Below are 17,111 nucleotides of genomic sequence, written 5' to 3'. Positions count from 1 at the left end.
CCCGAAGGCACTAGGGAGCCAAAGCAGGGTCCTGAGCAGGGGAAGAAACGGGGGCCTCGAACGCCACTGCGCCCCTCTCCTTTCATGGGGCCTCCCTCCGCCCGCTCTCCGGCCTCTTCAGGGCCCCTCCTCCCTTCGTCCCCAGGCCCTCACGCCGCCTCCCGCTCACCGCGGCTCCGGCCTCCGTCCCCCTCGCGCCCCCTCAGCAGCGCCTCTTCGCAGACGCCGCCACCGCCATCTTCCGCCCGCCGCCGTGACACTACGCACGCGCCCCACGCGCAGGACCGCCGGGAAATGGAGTCCAGCCTGCGGTCCGCCCCCGCCTCTACCTCGTGCCTCGCGGGCTGCCTTCCGCCCTCCCCCATCCTCCTCTCGGTCGGCCTCCATTTCCGGCCTTCGAGCGTCATGCCTTCTGGGAAATGTAGTCTCTGGCAAAGGCGCTGGGCGGAAAGGGGGAGTAAAGGCTTCTGGGAAATGGAGTTCGCGGAGCTTCGGAGTCCTGGACGGCTGGTGGGGAGGCTAGTGGGGAGGCTCCTGGGCGAAGCTCATGGGTCTTGGAGGTGGTCTGTTGCCCTGATGGGGTCTAAGCAAAGGCCCTGAGCCGCTCCACCTTTGAGCCTGACCCTATACACAGTCTGAAGTCTTTACAGCCGTCGGAAGCCTCAGTGTCGCTGTCGGTCCCATTGGAATGTGGGCGTCTCTGGCTGGTTCTTATAATAGCATACAGGTCCCTCCGCAGGCCATAGTGCCCCCAGCTCTCCTTTCTTAGGTGGTACACGCTGGGCTCTGGCTTTTCACTTTCTCAGGTCCAGACGATGAAGCCCTCTGGGGTAGAAGGGTGCTCCTGGATGGTTCTGCCCTCCGGGTCCTCAGTAGCAGCAGTGTCTCCCACCCGTAGCTCCCTCCCTCTTCATCCATCTCTGGCTCTCGGATCCCAGGGCAGCGACTCCCGACGTCTGAGGTCGGTGTCCTCGCGATCCCGCAGGGGGCGCCCCAGTCCGAGCGCGCCGCCCTCGGGGAGGCGGGAGGNAATGAACAATCCTAAGGCAGGAATCAGAGCTCCAGGGTAGGCGATAGAGCAGGAGGATTTCGGGAAATGGGGTTCAAAGGAAAGGGGGAAAGATAGGGACTAAGAGAAAGAGGGAGTCACCATTAAGGGAAGTCTGAGGTGGAAGGGAGCCAGGGCTAGAATACAGTGTTGAAGGTGGGAGTGGAAATCAGAATTGGGGTTCAGGGAAAAGGATCAGCTGGTAATCTAAGAAAGGATCAGAAATGGGGTTGGTGGTTCAGGGTAAGAGAGATTCTCTCCAGATGTAGTTTCCCTTGGGGAGTCTGAAATAACAGGTGGCCTAGATAGACCAGCACTCAGGTCGTGTCAACATTGGGGACTAAAGAGCAAGTGATGTGGCCATTAGCATCTGCAGGAGAGGTAGTCAGTCCATCTTCACCCCCCTGCCCCCATTCATCACCCTCAGCAGAGCTTACCCAAATCGGAGGCTGGAGGATTTCAAATTGTGCCCCTCCTTACTCCCCCAGCCACCAACCTCCACGTTTCTAAAGCCCCCATCAAGCCCCATTTCAGATGAGGCTTCCCAGAGTAGGGGGCAGGGGCATATCCTAATTCCTCAACCTAAGCCCACAGAAAGTCCTTTTCCAAATCTGGCCCATATTCCTCTTACTGCAAGGACTCTTGCTTTGCTCACTTGCTCTATAATCGAGATTGTGAGATTGGGGAGGTTGTTGTGGGGGTCTGGACATGTGTGAGCCTGGAATGGTTTGCAAGAAGTCAAGATCTAGGGGTTATGGGGCGCTCTGGTCTGGTTTTGAAACAGTTGAGTGGGATTCCTGGATCCCCAGGCTTGCAGGGCTTGGCGTGGTGCCTGGGAGGCGCCAGTCCTGGGTCTGGGGAGGTGTGAGGTGCACTTGGGTTGGGACAGGGCTGTCTAGGGAAGGGACTGGGAGCATTGAGAAGTGGAGGGTGGCTGGAGGTATCAGTTCTATGATGGGGAGAGCAGAGACCAGGGTGGGAGGTGGAGGCCCAGGTAGTGGGGGATCCCAGCGGCATCCCTGGAGAGCTCCAGGACTAAACAGAGGATTTAAGGTGACCAACTACAAATGAATGTTCCGGGGATACCTTAAGAAGTAAATGTTGGGGGGTGGAGGACTAGGCAGGAAGAGCTATAGTTCAAACAGATCCAAACTGGGCAGTCTGGAGGTGATCAGCATTTGGGGGGGTATTTTGGAAGAGTAGACATATACAGGGCTGGACCTACCGTCTGAGGGTCTCCTCGGCCTTCCCATCAGGCAAACACCCTTCATCCTCTTGGGTCAGAACAATGGGAGAGACACCTGCGCTCAGCCAGCCACAGAATTGAGGGTCCCCAGATGGCCTCTTGTCCCCTTCACCCTCCTGCTGGGTGAAGTAAACACCATGAGAGCCTTTGGATCGCTGTCTGGAGGGAACATGGAAAGTTCTGACCCTGGGGTGTCCCTACTGGTCCAAGGTTCACGCAGATCAGCTGACCCAGTTGCTCCCCCATTTTAAAGGTGGGAAATATGAAGCCTCCCAAAGCTGGCTCTGGGACTAAAAACCAGGCTTTGGTTTCCCACTGTCTCTCTCTGCTCCCTGTCACACCCTTCTCCAGAAACAATAAGGAAATGAAAGGGGAGAAATTGCGGCCTCCTGGGTGGGGGTGCAGGTCCCTTGAGGGCTTCCCCCCAATCTCAGCCCCGCCCTGTAGGGGGAGATCCGGTTCAGACCCGGACATTAGGGGTTCATCCCAGTCACGGGCGTGGGAAAGCCTAGGGTGGATTAGAGCAGCTGGAGTGCTTGAGGTCAGACCTCAAGGAGGACTTCCGGGTGGGTAGTGAGCCAAAAAAGGAGGGCCCTGGGGTCCCAGAGAGCTCAAGGAGATTTAGAAACTCTCTGCGGATCCACCTGAGTCCAACACCTTTCCTGCTCATCCCTTCCCTTATTCTTGAGAGAGCAGAAGTTGCCAACCTGGGGAAACCAGTGCATGGACCAGGGGAGGAACTGTGGATCCAAGTTCAATGTGAGACTTCTGGGGAGACAGAGATGCTGAGGGAAGGGAGATAAACAGATGCGGAGATGTGCTGCAGGAGGAAGGGTGGGCTGGGAGGGGAGATATGGGGGTGGGGGAGCTGGGGAGGGAGGTTGGGGAAAAATAGACGGGGGTGGACCACGGGGAGAACAGACAGGGAAAGAAAAAGGAGGAGGGTAGAGAGACCCGGAGAGGAAGAGGAGTACACATACACCAAGAAAGGGAAAAACAGACAGATACACGGACTGGACCTTGGGGCCAGCAGGATCGGGATGGTTTTCACTAACCCATAGCCAAGGTGACTCTATCCAGAGCTCTAGCAGCAACCTAGCACCCTGAGACCCCAATTGGGACAGACTGGGGCAGATGGAGGTCTGAGGATGAGAGGATGGAAGACAGTGGGTGAGCTGAGCTGTGGGTACATAAAGAGAGGCCACCGTGTAGCACACTGTGCGCTCACGGTCTTCCCCGGACTCTCAGCTCCAGGAGGACAGGCACTTCCACCTGTCTCCATCTCTGCTTTTTTATTTATTTTCTTTTTAAATTTTTTGAGGTGTAGATGGACCCGATACCTTTATTCTATTTATTTATCTTTATGTGGTGCTGAGGATCGAACCCAGTGCCTCACTTGTGCTAGGCAAGCACTCCACCCTGAGCCCCAGCCCCAGCTATTTTATGTGTGTGTGTGTGTGTGTGTGTGTGTACTTTGAGGTGCTGGAGAGGAAGCCCACAGCCTCAAGCACTTTTCCATGGAACCACATTTCCAGCCCTTGCTCTCTGCTTTTATTGCAAGATCCACGACATAGGTCTGGGCCTCAACTTTTCAGCTGTAGCTGTAGAAGCTCAGAGCATCCTCACTGCACTTCCCCCAGAGTGTGGGGCTAAGGACATGAGGAGCTGACAGTTCCTGGGAAGTGCTTGGAGCGGTGCCTGGCACAGAGGTGGCTGATGACTACATGTTGAATGGATCATTGAGTGACTGTATAGACGGTGATTTTGATTTTGGTGCTGGGGATTGAACCCAGAGAGACTTAACCACTGAGCAATATCCCCAGCCCTTTTTATTTTGTTTGAGACAGGATCTCACTAAGTTGCTTAGGGCCTTGCTAAATGGCTGAGGCTGACTTTGAACTTGCCATCTTCCTGCTTTAGCCTTGTAAGTCATTGGGATTACAGAAATGTGCCACCATACCTGGCTACAGGGTGATTTTAAAATGTGCAGAATGACTACCATATTTCATTGAGCTAAGGTGCACTTTTTCCCCATTTGAACATTTCTGAGAATGGGTTATGTTGTATAATCCATGATATCTAGTGATTTTTAACTGTGGGTTTTTTTTCATTTATATTGACATATAAAATAATGCTATAGCTTACAGTCAAGTGTTAGATTTGATGGTACATAGAAATACATATATTAGGTAAAAATGTGATTTCTGATCTTTTTTTGGGGGAGTGGGGTGAGTACTGGGAATTTAACCCAGGGCACTTAACCACTGAGCCACATCCCCAGCTCTTTTTATTTTTTTATTTTGAGTCAGGGTCTTGCCAAGGTTCTGAGGCTGGCTTTGAACTCACGATCCTCCTGCCTCAGCCTCCTGCTGCTGGGATTATGACCAGCACCACTAAGCCCCGCTGATCTTGATCTATAAAAACAGTAATTTTTAAACTGACGTGGTGATGTGTGCCCATGGTCCCAGCTACTTGGGAGACTGAGGCAGAAGAATCACTTGAGCCCAGGAGTACAGGGCCAGCCTGAGCAACAGAGTAAGACCTCTCAAAAACAAACAAACAAACAAAAAAACCCTGTAATTTTATAACTTAGAAGATTGATAAAGAGCTATACAGATGATTAGATTATTAGTGATTTATATTAAGTACTTATTAAAATTGAAAAGTACAAATTTATTAGAAAAATTAGTTTCTCAATTGACTTGGTTAATTTTGATTGATTTCTCATTTTTTTAAGTCAAAAAAATTGATTCTGAAAGTTTCGCACAGTGGCAATGTCATAGCCAATGACATTTATCTGAGGTGTGAGGATTGCTAATTGAAAACAACTTTTCCCAATATAGTCAGCATTGGCAAGTCTTGATAGTCTCTACAGACACTGAATTTTTCTAAAAAACTGATTTTATTTGGTTTCAGGATGTCTCTACACTTTTAAAATTTACTGAAGATGGTAAGAAGTGGTCTGCTAAGGTTTGCCTAGCATATATGAGGCCCTGGGTTCCATCTCTAATACCATATTTTTAAAAAAATGAAGATAGAAACTGTTTGGGGTTCTGTGTATTGATATTTACTATATTCAAAATTAAGATGAAGAGATTTTTAAATATATATATTAAGTCATTTTAAATTAACAATCATTTGTTAATACAAATAACATGTTTTTATTAAAGCAACTTATATCAAAACTTTAGTGAGACAAGTGGCACTGTTTCACATTTTGCCAAGTCAAGTTTGGCTTGATAGGAGAGCTGGAGTCTCATAGCTGCTTCTCATAGTCCCATCTTTTGCAATGTCGCTTGCCATGGAACTTCTGGAAAAGTCCACCGGACATCGTGAGATGGTTCTGAACATGGTTTTGACCTCATGGACACCCTAAAGGGTTTCAGATTTCCCCAGGGTGTCCCTGACCACAATTTGAGAGCCTCTTCGAACATGCCCTTGATAGTGTGGGAGCACTAGGGGGGGGTGGGGGGTACAGAGCTGGTGTACAGGGAGGGAGAAGAGACTTTGAAAGACAGCTGCCTTCAGAGGGAGATAATGACGGAAGAGGTTTTTATAGGAGGTGGACAGGCAGCGTGGACACCTGCTAATCCGTTGCTGACCAGCAGCATGGACACCTGCTAACCCTTCCCCCTATCTCTTTCTCTTTCCGCAGGTCTACTCTCCAGTGACCCCAGTGCCCACCATGGCCCCTCTCAACTCCTACATGACCCTGAACCCTCTGAGCTCTCCCTACCCCCCTGGAGGGCTTCCCTCCTCCCCACTACCCTCAGGACCCCTTGCGCCCCCAGCTCCTGCAGCGCCCCTGGGGCCCACCTTCCCAGGCCTGGGTGCCAGTGGTGGCGGAAGCAGCAGCTCAGGGTACGGGGCCCCGGGACCTGGGCTGGTGCACGGGAAAGAGATGCCCAAGGGGTACCGGCGGCCCCTGGCTCATGCCAAGCCGCCATATTCCTACATCTCACTCATCACCATGGCCATCCAGCAGGCCCCAGGCAAGATGCTGACCCTGAGCGAGATCTACCAGTGGATCATGGACCTCTTCCCTTACTACCGGGAGAACCAGCAGCGCTGGCAGAACTCTATCCGCCACTCTCTGTCCTTCAACGACTGCTTTGTCAAGGTGGCACGCTCCCCAGACAAGCCGGGAAAGGGCTCCTACTGGGCCCTGCACCCCAGCTCCGGCAACATGTTTGAGAACGGCTGCTACCTGCGTCGCCAGAAGCGCTTCAAACTGGAGGAGAAGGTGAAGAAAGGGAACGGCGGGGCCACTGCCACCAGGAACGGTACAGCGTCTGCCACCTCCACCACCCCTACTGCCACAGTCACCTCCCTGCCCCAGCCCCAGCCTCCACCCCCCGAGGCAGAGGCCCAGGGAGGGGAAGATGTGGGGGCTCTGGACTGCGGCTCGCCCCCTTCCTCCACACCCTACTTCACTGGCCTGGAGCTCCCCGGGGAGCTGAAGCTGGACGCGCCCTACAACTTCAACCACCCCTTCTCCATCAACAACCTGATGTCGGAACAGACTCCGGCACCTCCGAAACTGGACGTGGGGTTTGGGGGCTACGGGGCTGAGAGTGGGGAGCCTGGGGTCTACTACCAGGGCCTCTATGCCCGCTCCCTGCTCAATGCGTCCTAGCAGGGGGATGGGAACATGGTGGTGGGGTATGGCTGTGGTTCATGCCAGCAGGCTCTTGGGGCCTGGTCCTTCTGGTGACATGTTGCTTGTCCCATTGGCTAACACCTCGTTTGGTCTATTACTTACTGTGATGATCCACTGGGTACTGTGATAACCGCCATGGACATCTTGGTGGGCCCGTGGGCTACTGCGAAGACTGTCATGTTGATTGATGTTATGGGTTGATCCGTGGGGTGCTTTGATGGCCGCCATCTGGGACAACATCTTGGGTGGCTCTTTGGATTCTGTGATGGACATTTTGATGGACACTTTGGGCACAGTGGTGATATCATTTCAATGGCATATTTGGCCCATTGAGGGCTCTAGTGTCCTTGGCCACCATCCTGCATGACATCTCTTTTGGCCCATGGGGTATTTGGATGTTTACCTGTGGGCCAGATGACACCATTGTGCACCAGGATGACCACACAGCCCCGCGTGCACCATGTGGTCGGTTGTCTCTTCAGTGCGGGTTGGGTGGGGGATGGAAGGGAGAAGATTCCTTGGTTCTCTCTGAGGCTCATCCCCCACCCTGGTCCAGGAGACCCCAGAAGTGGCTGGTCAGGGTGTGGGGAATTTCTACTGAAGTCTAGTTCTTGCCTGGGAAGCGGGATACTGGCTGTGTGACCATTAAAGGCACCGTGTCTGCCTCTCACTGAACGTTTCTTTTCCTTGGCGGGCCCTGCAGAGCTTGAACACCTGACTTTCTGTTCCCCTGTCCCCTCTTCTTTCTGCCCCCAAGAGCTGGCTTCCTTTGGGGGAAGGGCTGAGGGAGGTACTGACCTGACCTTTGGCTCTTTGCTGTCCCTGACCCCAAGGACAGTTTGTTCATCGATAGCAGCCCCCGCAGCAGTGGGGCCAGAGCAGCAGGGGGAGGTGGCTCTGTGGTGACCAAGGTCATCTCCCTGCCCCCACTTCGCAGATACACACCTTTAGCTCTGAGGCTGGGAGCCTAGGGACTGCTCATGTCTTGGTTAGGCTGGGGGTGGGGGTAAAGGTTAGATGAGGTATTGAACTGGAGGCCCTGTGCGTGTTGGAGGGTTTGAGTGTGGCCTGCTCTGTGGCTGTGGAGCATGGCTTCCTGGCGGGGTTCCTGCGGTCTGCTGCAGGGGATCTACTTGCTTGTAGCCCTCCGTTGGGCGGGTTTGTGTGTCTGTCCATACTCTGGGCATGGGCTCACTCTGGGTCACAATATCAGACTCGTGTGTGTGTCTTTTTGTTCTGTGTTTCTCTGTGCACCTCTCCCTGGGCCTCACACCTGCAGGTCCCTGTGTGTCACTGTGTCTCCCCACTGCCTCCACAAGAGTGTGTGGGTGATGGCTTCCATGTCTGCCTGCCGTTGTGTGTGTATGTGTGTGATTCCTGTCTCGGCCGTGTGCCTGTCACGTTGTGTTTGTGCGTGAGTTTGTGCGGAGTTTGCTGGCTGTCCCTTGCAGGCAGGTGGGTGTGTGAGGAAGGAGCTGGGTCCTCCTCTCCGGGCTTGGGGTCTGGGGTATCTGTTCCTCCAGGGCTCGCCCAGGTGAGGCTGTCCCAGAAACACAGCCCTGCACTCCACACCCCTCTTTTCATTATGGAAACTGAGGCCCAGAATGGGAAGGGTCTGGGCCAGGTCATTCAGCAGGGCTGAGACAGGTGGGCAGGTTAGTTGTGTGTGTGTGTGTGTGTGTGTGTTGGAGGGGGTGTACTCGGGTTGAACCCTGGGGTGCTCTACCACAGTGCTACATCCCCAGCCCTTTTTAATTTTTATTCTGAAACAGGGTCTTGCTAAGCTAAGTGGCTGAGGCTAGCCTCAAATTTGCAATCCTCCTGCCTTAGCCCCCTGAGCTGCTGGGATCACAGGTGTGTGCCGCTGTGCCAGGCTCTGACGGTGGCTTGTCCTCACTTTGCTTTTGCCTTTCTTGGTGGCATTGGCTTCTCTGGTCGCCCTGACTACTCATTCATTTCTTCAGCCAGCCAGCCATTCCGTCATCCAAAGACCAGAGACTCTGTTCAGCCACCTGTGTGTGAGTGACTGCCTGCTCCTCCTGTCTCCCTGTTCTCTCCTTTCTCCTAGTCTCAGTGTCACTCTGTCCCCAACTCTTCTCTCCCTCTTCTGTCATTCTCACCTCTCTGGGTTTCTGGCTCTTTCTGTTGGGTTCCTCTCCTGCGATCTTTTTCTGGCTCTCTGGTCTGGCTTCCCTGGCCTCCCGCCTCCTCCCAGGTCCGGAGTTTCCGCCTCTCTCTACCTGCCACCTCGCAGGCCAGGCCCTCTATTTCCGTCGCTGTGCCCGCCTGGCCGGCTGCGTGTCACCCCCGCCCCCTGCCGTGCTGGCACCCCGTCGCCGCCGTCCACCAGCCTTGCTGTCCTGGGCAGGCCGGGGAATTCCTCCTGGTTCCTGGAAAAAACAACTGGGGCCGAGAGAAAGGCCCTCAGTCTCCCGGGCCCCCGCCCCCTCCCGCGGGCCTGGGGGTCTCTGCGGAGTCTTGGGCCCGAGGCAGGAAGCCCTGCGGTTTCTGGCTTCTCCCCGTGGCCTCCGGATCTGGCCCCCGCCCCCCGGCCAACAGCCCAAATATTATTCCGCGGGAGGAGTCGGTGGTGGCGGGAGGAGGCCCAGGCTGAAAGAGGCTTTCAGGGCGGCCAGGCCTGGGGCTTCCTGTCCCCAGGCTCGGGCCTCAGGCCGCCCCAGTAGGGACCTCAGGTGGCCGCAGGGGCGGGGTGTTGTTGTAGGGTCCTTAGGGGAAGGTGGGGCCATCCCTCAGGGTGTCTGGTGGCCACCAGCCGGCCTGGCGTGGGCAGGTGTGACCCTCACCCAGGGACAGCCGGCTGATGTCCAGCGTGGAAAAGTACCACGGTCAGACATGGGACGCATGGACAGACAGGAGGACGCCAGGGATGAGGGATGGAGGGGTAGCCATGGGGACACAGCCGGGCTTGGGCTAGGCGCCTGAGGTGACACAGTCCAAGGGAGGGGCCTTTGGGTGGGGAAACAGAGGATAGGGCAGGGTCCCTTCTGTGGGCAGAGGGCCACCCTTGCATCAGAAGGTTTGAGACAGTAATGAGGCCACGGATGATAATATATAATAATTAGAAGCTCCTAAGGCTGGCGCAGAGGCAGGCCCATATATCCCCAGCTACTGGGGAGGCTGAGGCAGGAGGAGCCAAATTTAAAGCCAGCCTCAGGAACTTAGTGAGGCTGGAAGCAATCTAGTGAGACCCTGTCACAGAATAAAAAATAGAGGGCTGGGGATGTGGCTCCATGGTTAAGTGCCCTTTGTGTTCAATCCCTGGTACCAAAGAAATAAATAAATTAATAAATAAAAAATTTTAAAAGCTAAGGTGTGGGTGGAGCTGTGTCTAGTGGTAAGGCACCCCTGGGTTTGATACCTGGGGCGTGGGGGGCTACTAGGGTTACCACGTGTCCAGCATTGTATGAGCCCCCTACAGAATCGATCCGTCCAATCCCTTCCAACTCCTCCCCCCTTTATCGTTGGTAAAACTGAGGCCCAGAGGGGAGAAGTGACTTGCCCAGCGTCACACAGTCACACAGGCAGTGAGTGGTGTGTCAACTGACCCCAGGTGGTCTGGCTCAGAGTCAGTCTGATAGCCACAGCTGCTCTGGAGATGGGAGGGACAACAGCAGTACAATGGCCTGGGGCAGCCATCTGTGGTGGTCACCCCTGCTGCCTGCCACAACTTGCTGCTATGGAAGGCAGCACCCCAGAGGCCAGCGGTCTGGGTGCTTTACATACATGTGCACTGCTGTGCTTGTCACTGGGCTTCACTCATGAGCTTGGGTGTCGGGTGTCTGTGGGCGTCTCTCTTCAGGGTGTCGGTCTTGGGTTGGTGTCCACCACTGGGTTGATGTAGGGGTCACTGTGTTCATGTGTCTGTCTCTGTTCTGCCTGTCATGGTCTTCTGTGTCTGTCACTGTGGGTCTGCCTATATCTGTCACTGTGTGTCACTGTGTCTGTCCCCCTCTGCTATGTGTCACCATCTGCCCAGGTGTCACTGTGGGTGTTACTCACCACGCAGGCCACAGGTGGGCGTGTCGGGCCCACTGGTGCCAGGGCTGGGGCCCAGCCCATCCCACCCTGGCTGCCTGGGCCAGGCCAGGCGCCTGTTTGCAGTGCCTGCCCCAGGTAAACACCAAGATCCGGCCCGAGGCCGCCTCCCTGGCCTCTGCCCCTGCCCCTCTGCCTGCTCGGCTGGGCTGGGCTGGACCAGTCTACAGACCCCCTCCCACTGGAGACGTGTCCTGGCTGCCCCCTACCCTTGACACCAATGTCCCAAGTCCCTGCCTTGACCCCAGCCTGCTGTCTCGTCCTCTCTGGGTGCCTCTGACCTTTTCTTTCTGTTCCGATTGTCTCTCACCCGGTTTCTCTGTAGCTCTGCCTTTCTCTGAAATGACCCTTGTCTTCATTTTGTCAGCGTCCCTCTCCCTGTGGCTTTTTCACTCTCCAGTGAAGTTCCATTTCTTTGATGTGTCTCCAGAGGAACCAGTGACTCTGTCTGCCACTGCCTGGCTCTGGGCTGTCAGAGCCCCCAGGTTCAGTACCCTTCTCGCTAACTAAGTTTCTTAGAGTCTCTCGCTCTTAGCCACTATGTCTCTGATCCCCCAGCCCCCACAGGGGCCGACTCTGCCATGCCAGGGCCCTTAGGAGAGTGTGCGGCCCCCAGCCTCCCGCCCCAGCCCTCTGGTATATCTATATAAAGGTATATGCACATATTATTTATATCTGTACTGGGGCAGGAGGGGCAGACACTGGGGCCTTTGTGCAGCCGCTGCCCGCTGCCCGCCTGCTTGCCACTCCTCTCCCTTCGTCCCTGCCGCCTGCGTGCCTACACCCCCCCCCCGGGCACAGAAAGGTTCCTGTGGGGCCTGCCAGCTTCCTCTGCCGAAGGTGTGAGTGGGCATGCCACGGTGGGGCAGTCAGGGAGGCCCGGGGGGTTTTTTCCAGCTCCTGGGAAGCTTTCGGGTGGGGAGGGTTCTGGAAGGAATGGGACTCTTCAGCTGGGCTGCTGTCTGTGTGTCTGCATCTGTTGTCCCTGGGTGTCCCCAGGTCCTTAACTGGCCTCTCCCTGGGGGTCCGTGAGTCCATCCACCTAGATGCATTTGAATTTTTCTTTGTCACTTTGGGTCTCATTCACTCGTGCTCATGTGGTCATCGGGCACATGCTAGGCCCTCTGTGTAGCACTGGACACAGAGACCTATGTCTGACCTGGTTGAGTCTTGGCCATTTCTGTCTCATTTGCTCCTTTCCTTTAGCCACTGTTGAAACTTTCCACCTGTTCCTATTCAAATGAAATCCAAAGTCATTATCAGAGCCACTGCTCCTGTAGCTCCCCCATGATCCCTCTGATCTCATTTTCTATGACTTTCCCCATGCAGTTGATGCTCTGGCCATCTGACCGCTTCCGGGATAAACTACCTCAGGGCCTTTGCGTGCACTATCCAGGGAGATTTCCCCTGGCTTGATCCTCCTGTTCTTAGTCATCCCCCTTCCCTACATTCCTCCTACAACAGCCCTCTCCCACTCTTCATCTCCTTTCCCTGGTTTCTCTTCTTAGAACTTACTGCTCCATGGCTGATATATTTCATAGGCCTGTCTGTGTCTTCCACCTGAACACCAGCTCCGTGAGAACAGGGGCTGCCTTCTCTCCCCGCTGTGCCCAGATCACCTGCTCCAGGCTTGTCTTGCGGTGAATGAGAGGGAGAGAAGCACATTCATCAATGCATCCAGCTCCCTAGCCCTGTGCTGGGTGATGCTGGGGACACGGCCCTAACCCTGCCCTCAGGGGGCTTCCAGTCCAGCTGTCAGACAATGATGAGCAGAATGAGCAGGGCCAGGGCCTGAAAGCAGAGGGGGCTGTAGGAGCCCAGAAATGGCACCTAATGGAGTCAGAGAGGGCAACCTGGAGGTGTCAGCTGAGGGTGGGGATAAGGAAAAATGAGCTAGGCCTCTTTCTGATCTCTGGGAACCAAATGACCAGAGCAGGGCCAGTCTCATCTTCCTCCCAGAGCTCCCATGTTCTCCGTCTGTCAGAGAACTTTAGGGGTTGAGATGTCTTGACTCAGTTCCAATCGAGACCTTGCCCTGGTTTCAGTCTCCCATTTGCGGTTTTTTTTTTTTTTTTTTGGCAGCTCTGGGGATGGAACCCAGGGCCTGCATGATGTCAGGCAAGTGCTCTACCACTGAGCCATACCCCTGCTCCCCTCTGCTCTCTCTACGTCGCGCCTTTCTTCTAGATCTCTGTTCTTGGCACCTCATCTCTGTATTGGTCTCTCTCACCCCTGGACAGTTCTCCATTCAGTTCACTTACGAGCATCTGTCTCTCCCTCTGTTTCTGCCTCATGTCCCACATCTCCGAGGCTCTCTCCCATCTCTCCCTGTCTCTCCGGCTCCTGTGCCTCCTTATCTCTTTCAGGGAATTGGTCTTTTTGTGTCTTTGCCTGGGTCTCTGTCCGCATCTCCCTGTGTTTCTTCACCTACTCACTGATTCCCAAATCAATCCAGAACCCCAGCACCCTGGCCCCACCCCAGCACTGGGGGAAGGGGACTGACCCAGCCCCCACACCACAGGTCAGGCCGCCTGCTCAGTTAATGGTTAACCCAGCCTCTATCTAGAATACACACCAGCTAGGCTGGGGGTGACTCCCCTGCCCCCCACCCACCTACCAGCTGCTCTTAAAGGACCAGGTGTCCTCCACTCCACAGCTCTGCAGCCCCCTACTGGGGCAAGAGGTCCAGATGTCTGGAGACCTGCAGTCCTGAGGATCTGGGGGAGGAAGGCACCCTGGCTTGGATCTGCAGAGCTGGGTCAGGAGGGAGCCAGGTCTGGAGCTCCCTCCAGCATCTCCCTTGCTTATCACCTAGCATATTTAATCAGGGGTGGTTTTCTCAGCCCTGCCCAGAGCCCAGACTGGCAGTGCCAGCGGTGGCAGAGCACCTGAAAGCTGATGAATGGGGGGATGGGTCCTCCAGATGTGGAGGGAGCCACAGGGTCCTTAGTATTTGGGAGTTAGGACTTTGGGTCTGCAGGTGTGGGTGGGACCCCTGTGATCCCAAAGGGTAGGTCAGGATGTTAGGGTTCTTAGGATTTAGGTGATGAAACACCTGGGGACCCGTGGGTCTCAGAGCCCAGCGCAGTTGGAAGGGTGCGATCATTCTCCACCTCTGTCCGCCCATCCGCTGGCCTTTTTGGCCTAGTATTCACCCTTCCCGGAACCGAAAGGTCGTAAGAGTGGGGGACGCCTGGGCTCCCGGGGCCGCCCTCTCGCTTTAACCCCTACTTTGCCGCAGCACGCTTAGGCCCCGCCCCGTGACGCCAGCAAGCAGGAAGTCCTGGTTAATGATCAGTCACCAGGACAGGTGCGGGACAAGGCCGCGAACATCACAGGCAGCCGCAGAATATGTGTGTGTGTGGGGGGGGTATGTCTTTTACCCTGCTCGTGACAATGTTCTAGGGTGGCCTCCCAGAGATGAGGACCCCAGTTCAGGTTTCCCAAACATCTGCCTCCAGGTACCAACTGAGGCAAGCAAGCAGTCACCTTGTTCAAGGTATCTGTTTACTTTCCTCTTCTCTGGCAGTCCCGCTAGCAGTCTGGCCTCAATTCTCTTAGGTGCTAGTTCCCTCCAAGAAGCCTCCCGCTGCCTCTCCCCAACCTTCGAGGACGCCACATTCTGGGTAGATTATGTAGGCCGGCTACGGAAGGCTAACCTGTTACGAGCTTGTCTGTGGTTCCCATGAAAAGGCCACCCCATCTGAACCTCAGTTCTGTCACTTGGAAAACGGACCAATGGCTACAATTTTTGACCAGTGTTAAAACGGCAATTATAATACTAGCGGCCCGCCTGGGCGAAGGGCGCCACCTGGAGGTTACAACGCAACGTCCTCTCCCTTGCAGGAAGTTTAGTCCCAGAGGGGGCGCAGCATCCCACACAACTAAGGGACCAAGAGAGGAAGGAAAAAAAAAAAAAAAAAAAAAACCATCTTTCGGTTTATTGAAGGAGGTACAGGGTGGGAGAGGGGGGCAATAAAATGCTTTTGCTTCGTTTATAAAGAGCGAGTGTTCAGGGGGCCCCTTCTCCAGGAGCGGACACCTCTCCCCAACTACAAGCAGCAGCAAAGCCAAGCCAAGGAGGGGAGAGGGAAATTGGAGGGGCCACGGAACCCCAAACACCCCCTCTGACAGGAGCCACAAGCTTTGTCCCCCCACCCACAATGCATCTACCCCAGGGGACCCATCTGGGCAGAGGAAGGGGGTATGTACACAGGTGGGGATGGCACGGTTGGGTGAGGGAGGGAATAATTTATCCGCAGTTGCGGTGGGTGGCAAGGGGGGAGGAAGCAGTAGCCTGGTGGCAGTGGTGGCCTAGGGGTCCCGTTCCTTCTTGACCTTGATGTCACCAGCAAGAATGGTGGCGATCTCGCCCTGCATGAAGGCCCAGGGGACGGAGGAGCCCACCAGCGGGCACTTGTCTCCACTGGGGCAGTACACCTCCCCGGCCGGGCCCTGCGCCTTGATGAACTCCCGCGAGCAGGGAAAGCAGAACTTGTGTCCGGGCACCGAGGGGCACTGGACAAAGTGGGTGTCTTCCAGGCGCTCTCGGCACAGGGTACAGCAAAGGGGAGCTCCAGGGGTCGTCCCTGTGCCACTACCACCCCCGCTGACAGCTTCGGCCCCCGCTGTGGGACTGACTTCTGCCTCACCGTTGCGGGCCACTAGGCGATGCTGGGTAGGTGGCTGGGTGGTGGAGGAGGCTGCGGGGCTAGCGCCCCCTGCACGCACAGGGCCTCCACCGCCACCAGGGTCCTTGGGAGAGTGACCCAGGGCCTCCGCCACATTCTTCAGGGCGGCAATGGGTGAGGGCACACCAGGGGTCTCAGCAGAATATGGCCCGCCAGGTGCCACCCAGTGCCGCTGCTGCTGCTCCTCCGTTGTCATCTTCCCAGCCGCCTCGCCCTCGGGCTCAGGGGAGGCCTTGCGGCGGCGCGGCGTGGGTGCCAGGTTCCGGGATGGGGCTCGTGGAGGTGGGCCACACAGAGCTGCAGGGGCCGGCTCTGGGTACTGCTGGGGCAGGGCCTCGGCAGGAGCGGGCTCGCGAAAACTGCGGACACCATCGGTGAGCAGCTCGCCCAGCTGGCGCCATTCGCCCGAGCCATGACGGCGTTCATACTCGAGGTACTTGAAGCCCGAGGAGGCTAGGGCCTTGCCAGGCTCCCGCAGAGCATCGTGAAACATCTGGCGAGCCACGGCCAGGACCCCCGCGTACACATTGCCAGAACCACAGGGGTATTCGGTGAAGAGCTTCAGCTCGAACTCGTATCCGGGAGGGCGGGCAGTAGCATCGAAGGCGAACACCCGCCCCACCAAACCGTGATCCTTCTTGAATCGGACATTGAAGGGGGCGCAGGCAGACAGCGCCAGTAGCTGTTCCCGCACAGCTTTGGGACGCCCGTGCCACTCCTCCGCACGGCCCCGCATAGCCTCATTCAGTTCTGCCAGACAGTCTGCATTCCTCTGCTGCTTCTCCTTCTCGAAATCGGAGCCGAAAAGTGGACGGGCAGGACTCAAGCCGGGCGCCAGCGTCAGGCCTCGGCCTCCCAGGCCAGACACCGCAGCTGCCAGCAGCCCGGGGGGCATCAAGCTGGGCATAGTGCCAAGCAAGGCCCTGCGCGCCCCTTCCGCCACGGCCTCCTCTCGGCCCAGCCCATTGGCCAGGCGGGACCCTAGGGTGTACTCCAGGGCTGGCGAGGGCAGCGGGAGGCGGCCAGACGATGTGGCTCTGTCATAGCGGTCTGGGCCGGAGACGCCGCTGCCGGTCCCCGACGGCTGGGGCTGGGCCTGCGGAGGCGGTAGCTGGGGACCCTGCGCGGCGGCCACGGCCAGGTCCTTGGTGGTTGGGTGCTTGAGCGCTGGGGGCCCGGGCGAGCGGCCCTCCGGGAGCACGTGGCTGCGCTTGAGCTGGCGGGCGGCGTCGATGAGCAGCTCGATGCGGTCCGCGCCCTCGAAATTCACGCAGCCGCGGCACACCGCCTCGCTGAAGTCCCACACCATGGCCCATGGCATCTTGGGCAGGTCGCACAGGTAGCACCACTGGCGGCGGGACGCCTGTACTGACGCCATGGTCCCGCGCGCGCGCCGCCAGGTCCCGCCTC

The 17,111-nt window shown here is 56.5% G+C and overlaps 3 protein-coding genes and 1 pseudogene across 4 annotated transcripts in view; 2 read left to right on the top strand and 2 right to left on the bottom strand.

Annotated features, from left to right (window-relative positions):
• The window catches only part of Sympk (symplekin scaffold protein), a 31,554-nt gene extending 31,231 nt beyond the window's left edge, over window positions 1-323 (bottom strand). For both annotated transcript variants that reach the window (XM_015496675.2, XM_048790681.1), the window contains exon 1: window positions 170-323. The gene's annotated coding sequence lies outside the window, so the exon portion shown is untranslated. The remainder of the gene's footprint in view (window positions 1-169) is intronic.
• A 1,995-nt stretch (window positions 324-2,318) lies between these two features.
• On the top strand, window positions 2,319-7,624 carry Foxa3 (forkhead box A3). The gene is made up of 2 exons (XM_015496679.2): window positions 2,319-3,053; window positions 5,950-7,624. Exons 1-2 carry the CDS (start codon window positions 3,018-3,020, stop codon window positions 6,928-6,930), a joined length of 1,017 nt encoding a protein of 338 aa, XP_015352165.1. The 5' UTR covers window positions 2,319-3,017; the 3' UTR covers window positions 6,931-7,624.
• On the top strand, window positions 5,052-5,171 carry LOC125612668 (annotated as a pseudogene).
• Window positions 7,625-14,936: 7,312 nt separating the features above from the next.
• Irf2bp1 (interferon regulatory factor 2 binding protein 1) overlaps window positions 14,937-17,111 on the bottom strand; it is a 12,180-nt gene continuing 10,005 nt past the window's right edge. The window contains exon 3 of the mRNA XM_015496674.2: window positions 14,937-17,108. Coding sequence (XP_015352160.1) covers window positions 15,325-17,079 — 1,755 coding nt within the window. The 5' untranslated portion in view covers window positions 17,080-17,108 and the 3' untranslated portion in view covers window positions 14,937-15,324. The remainder of the gene's footprint in view (window positions 17,109-17,111) is intronic.

Source organism: Marmota marmota, unplaced genomic scaffold (assembly GCF_001458135.2).
Source record: "Marmota marmota marmota unplaced genomic scaffold, marMar, whole genome shotgun sequence".
NCBI classification, from domain to species: Eukaryota; Metazoa; Chordata; class Mammalia; order Rodentia; family Sciuridae; genus Marmota; species Marmota marmota.
Note: the sequence above shows the minus strand (reverse complement) of the source record. Positions and strands in the feature narration are given on the sequence as shown.

What these genes read in the sequence shown, in the direction of transcription:
- Foxa3 (XM_015496679.2), top strand. Translation starts at nt 3,018, where the DNA reads ATGGACCAGGGGAGGAACTGTGGATCCAAGTTCAAT. An exon ending in ACTGTGGATCCAAGTTCAAT is followed by an intron (nt 3,054 to 5,949) that starts GTGAGACTTCTG and finishes CTCTTTCCGCAG; the next exon opens with GTCTACTCTCCAGTGACCCC.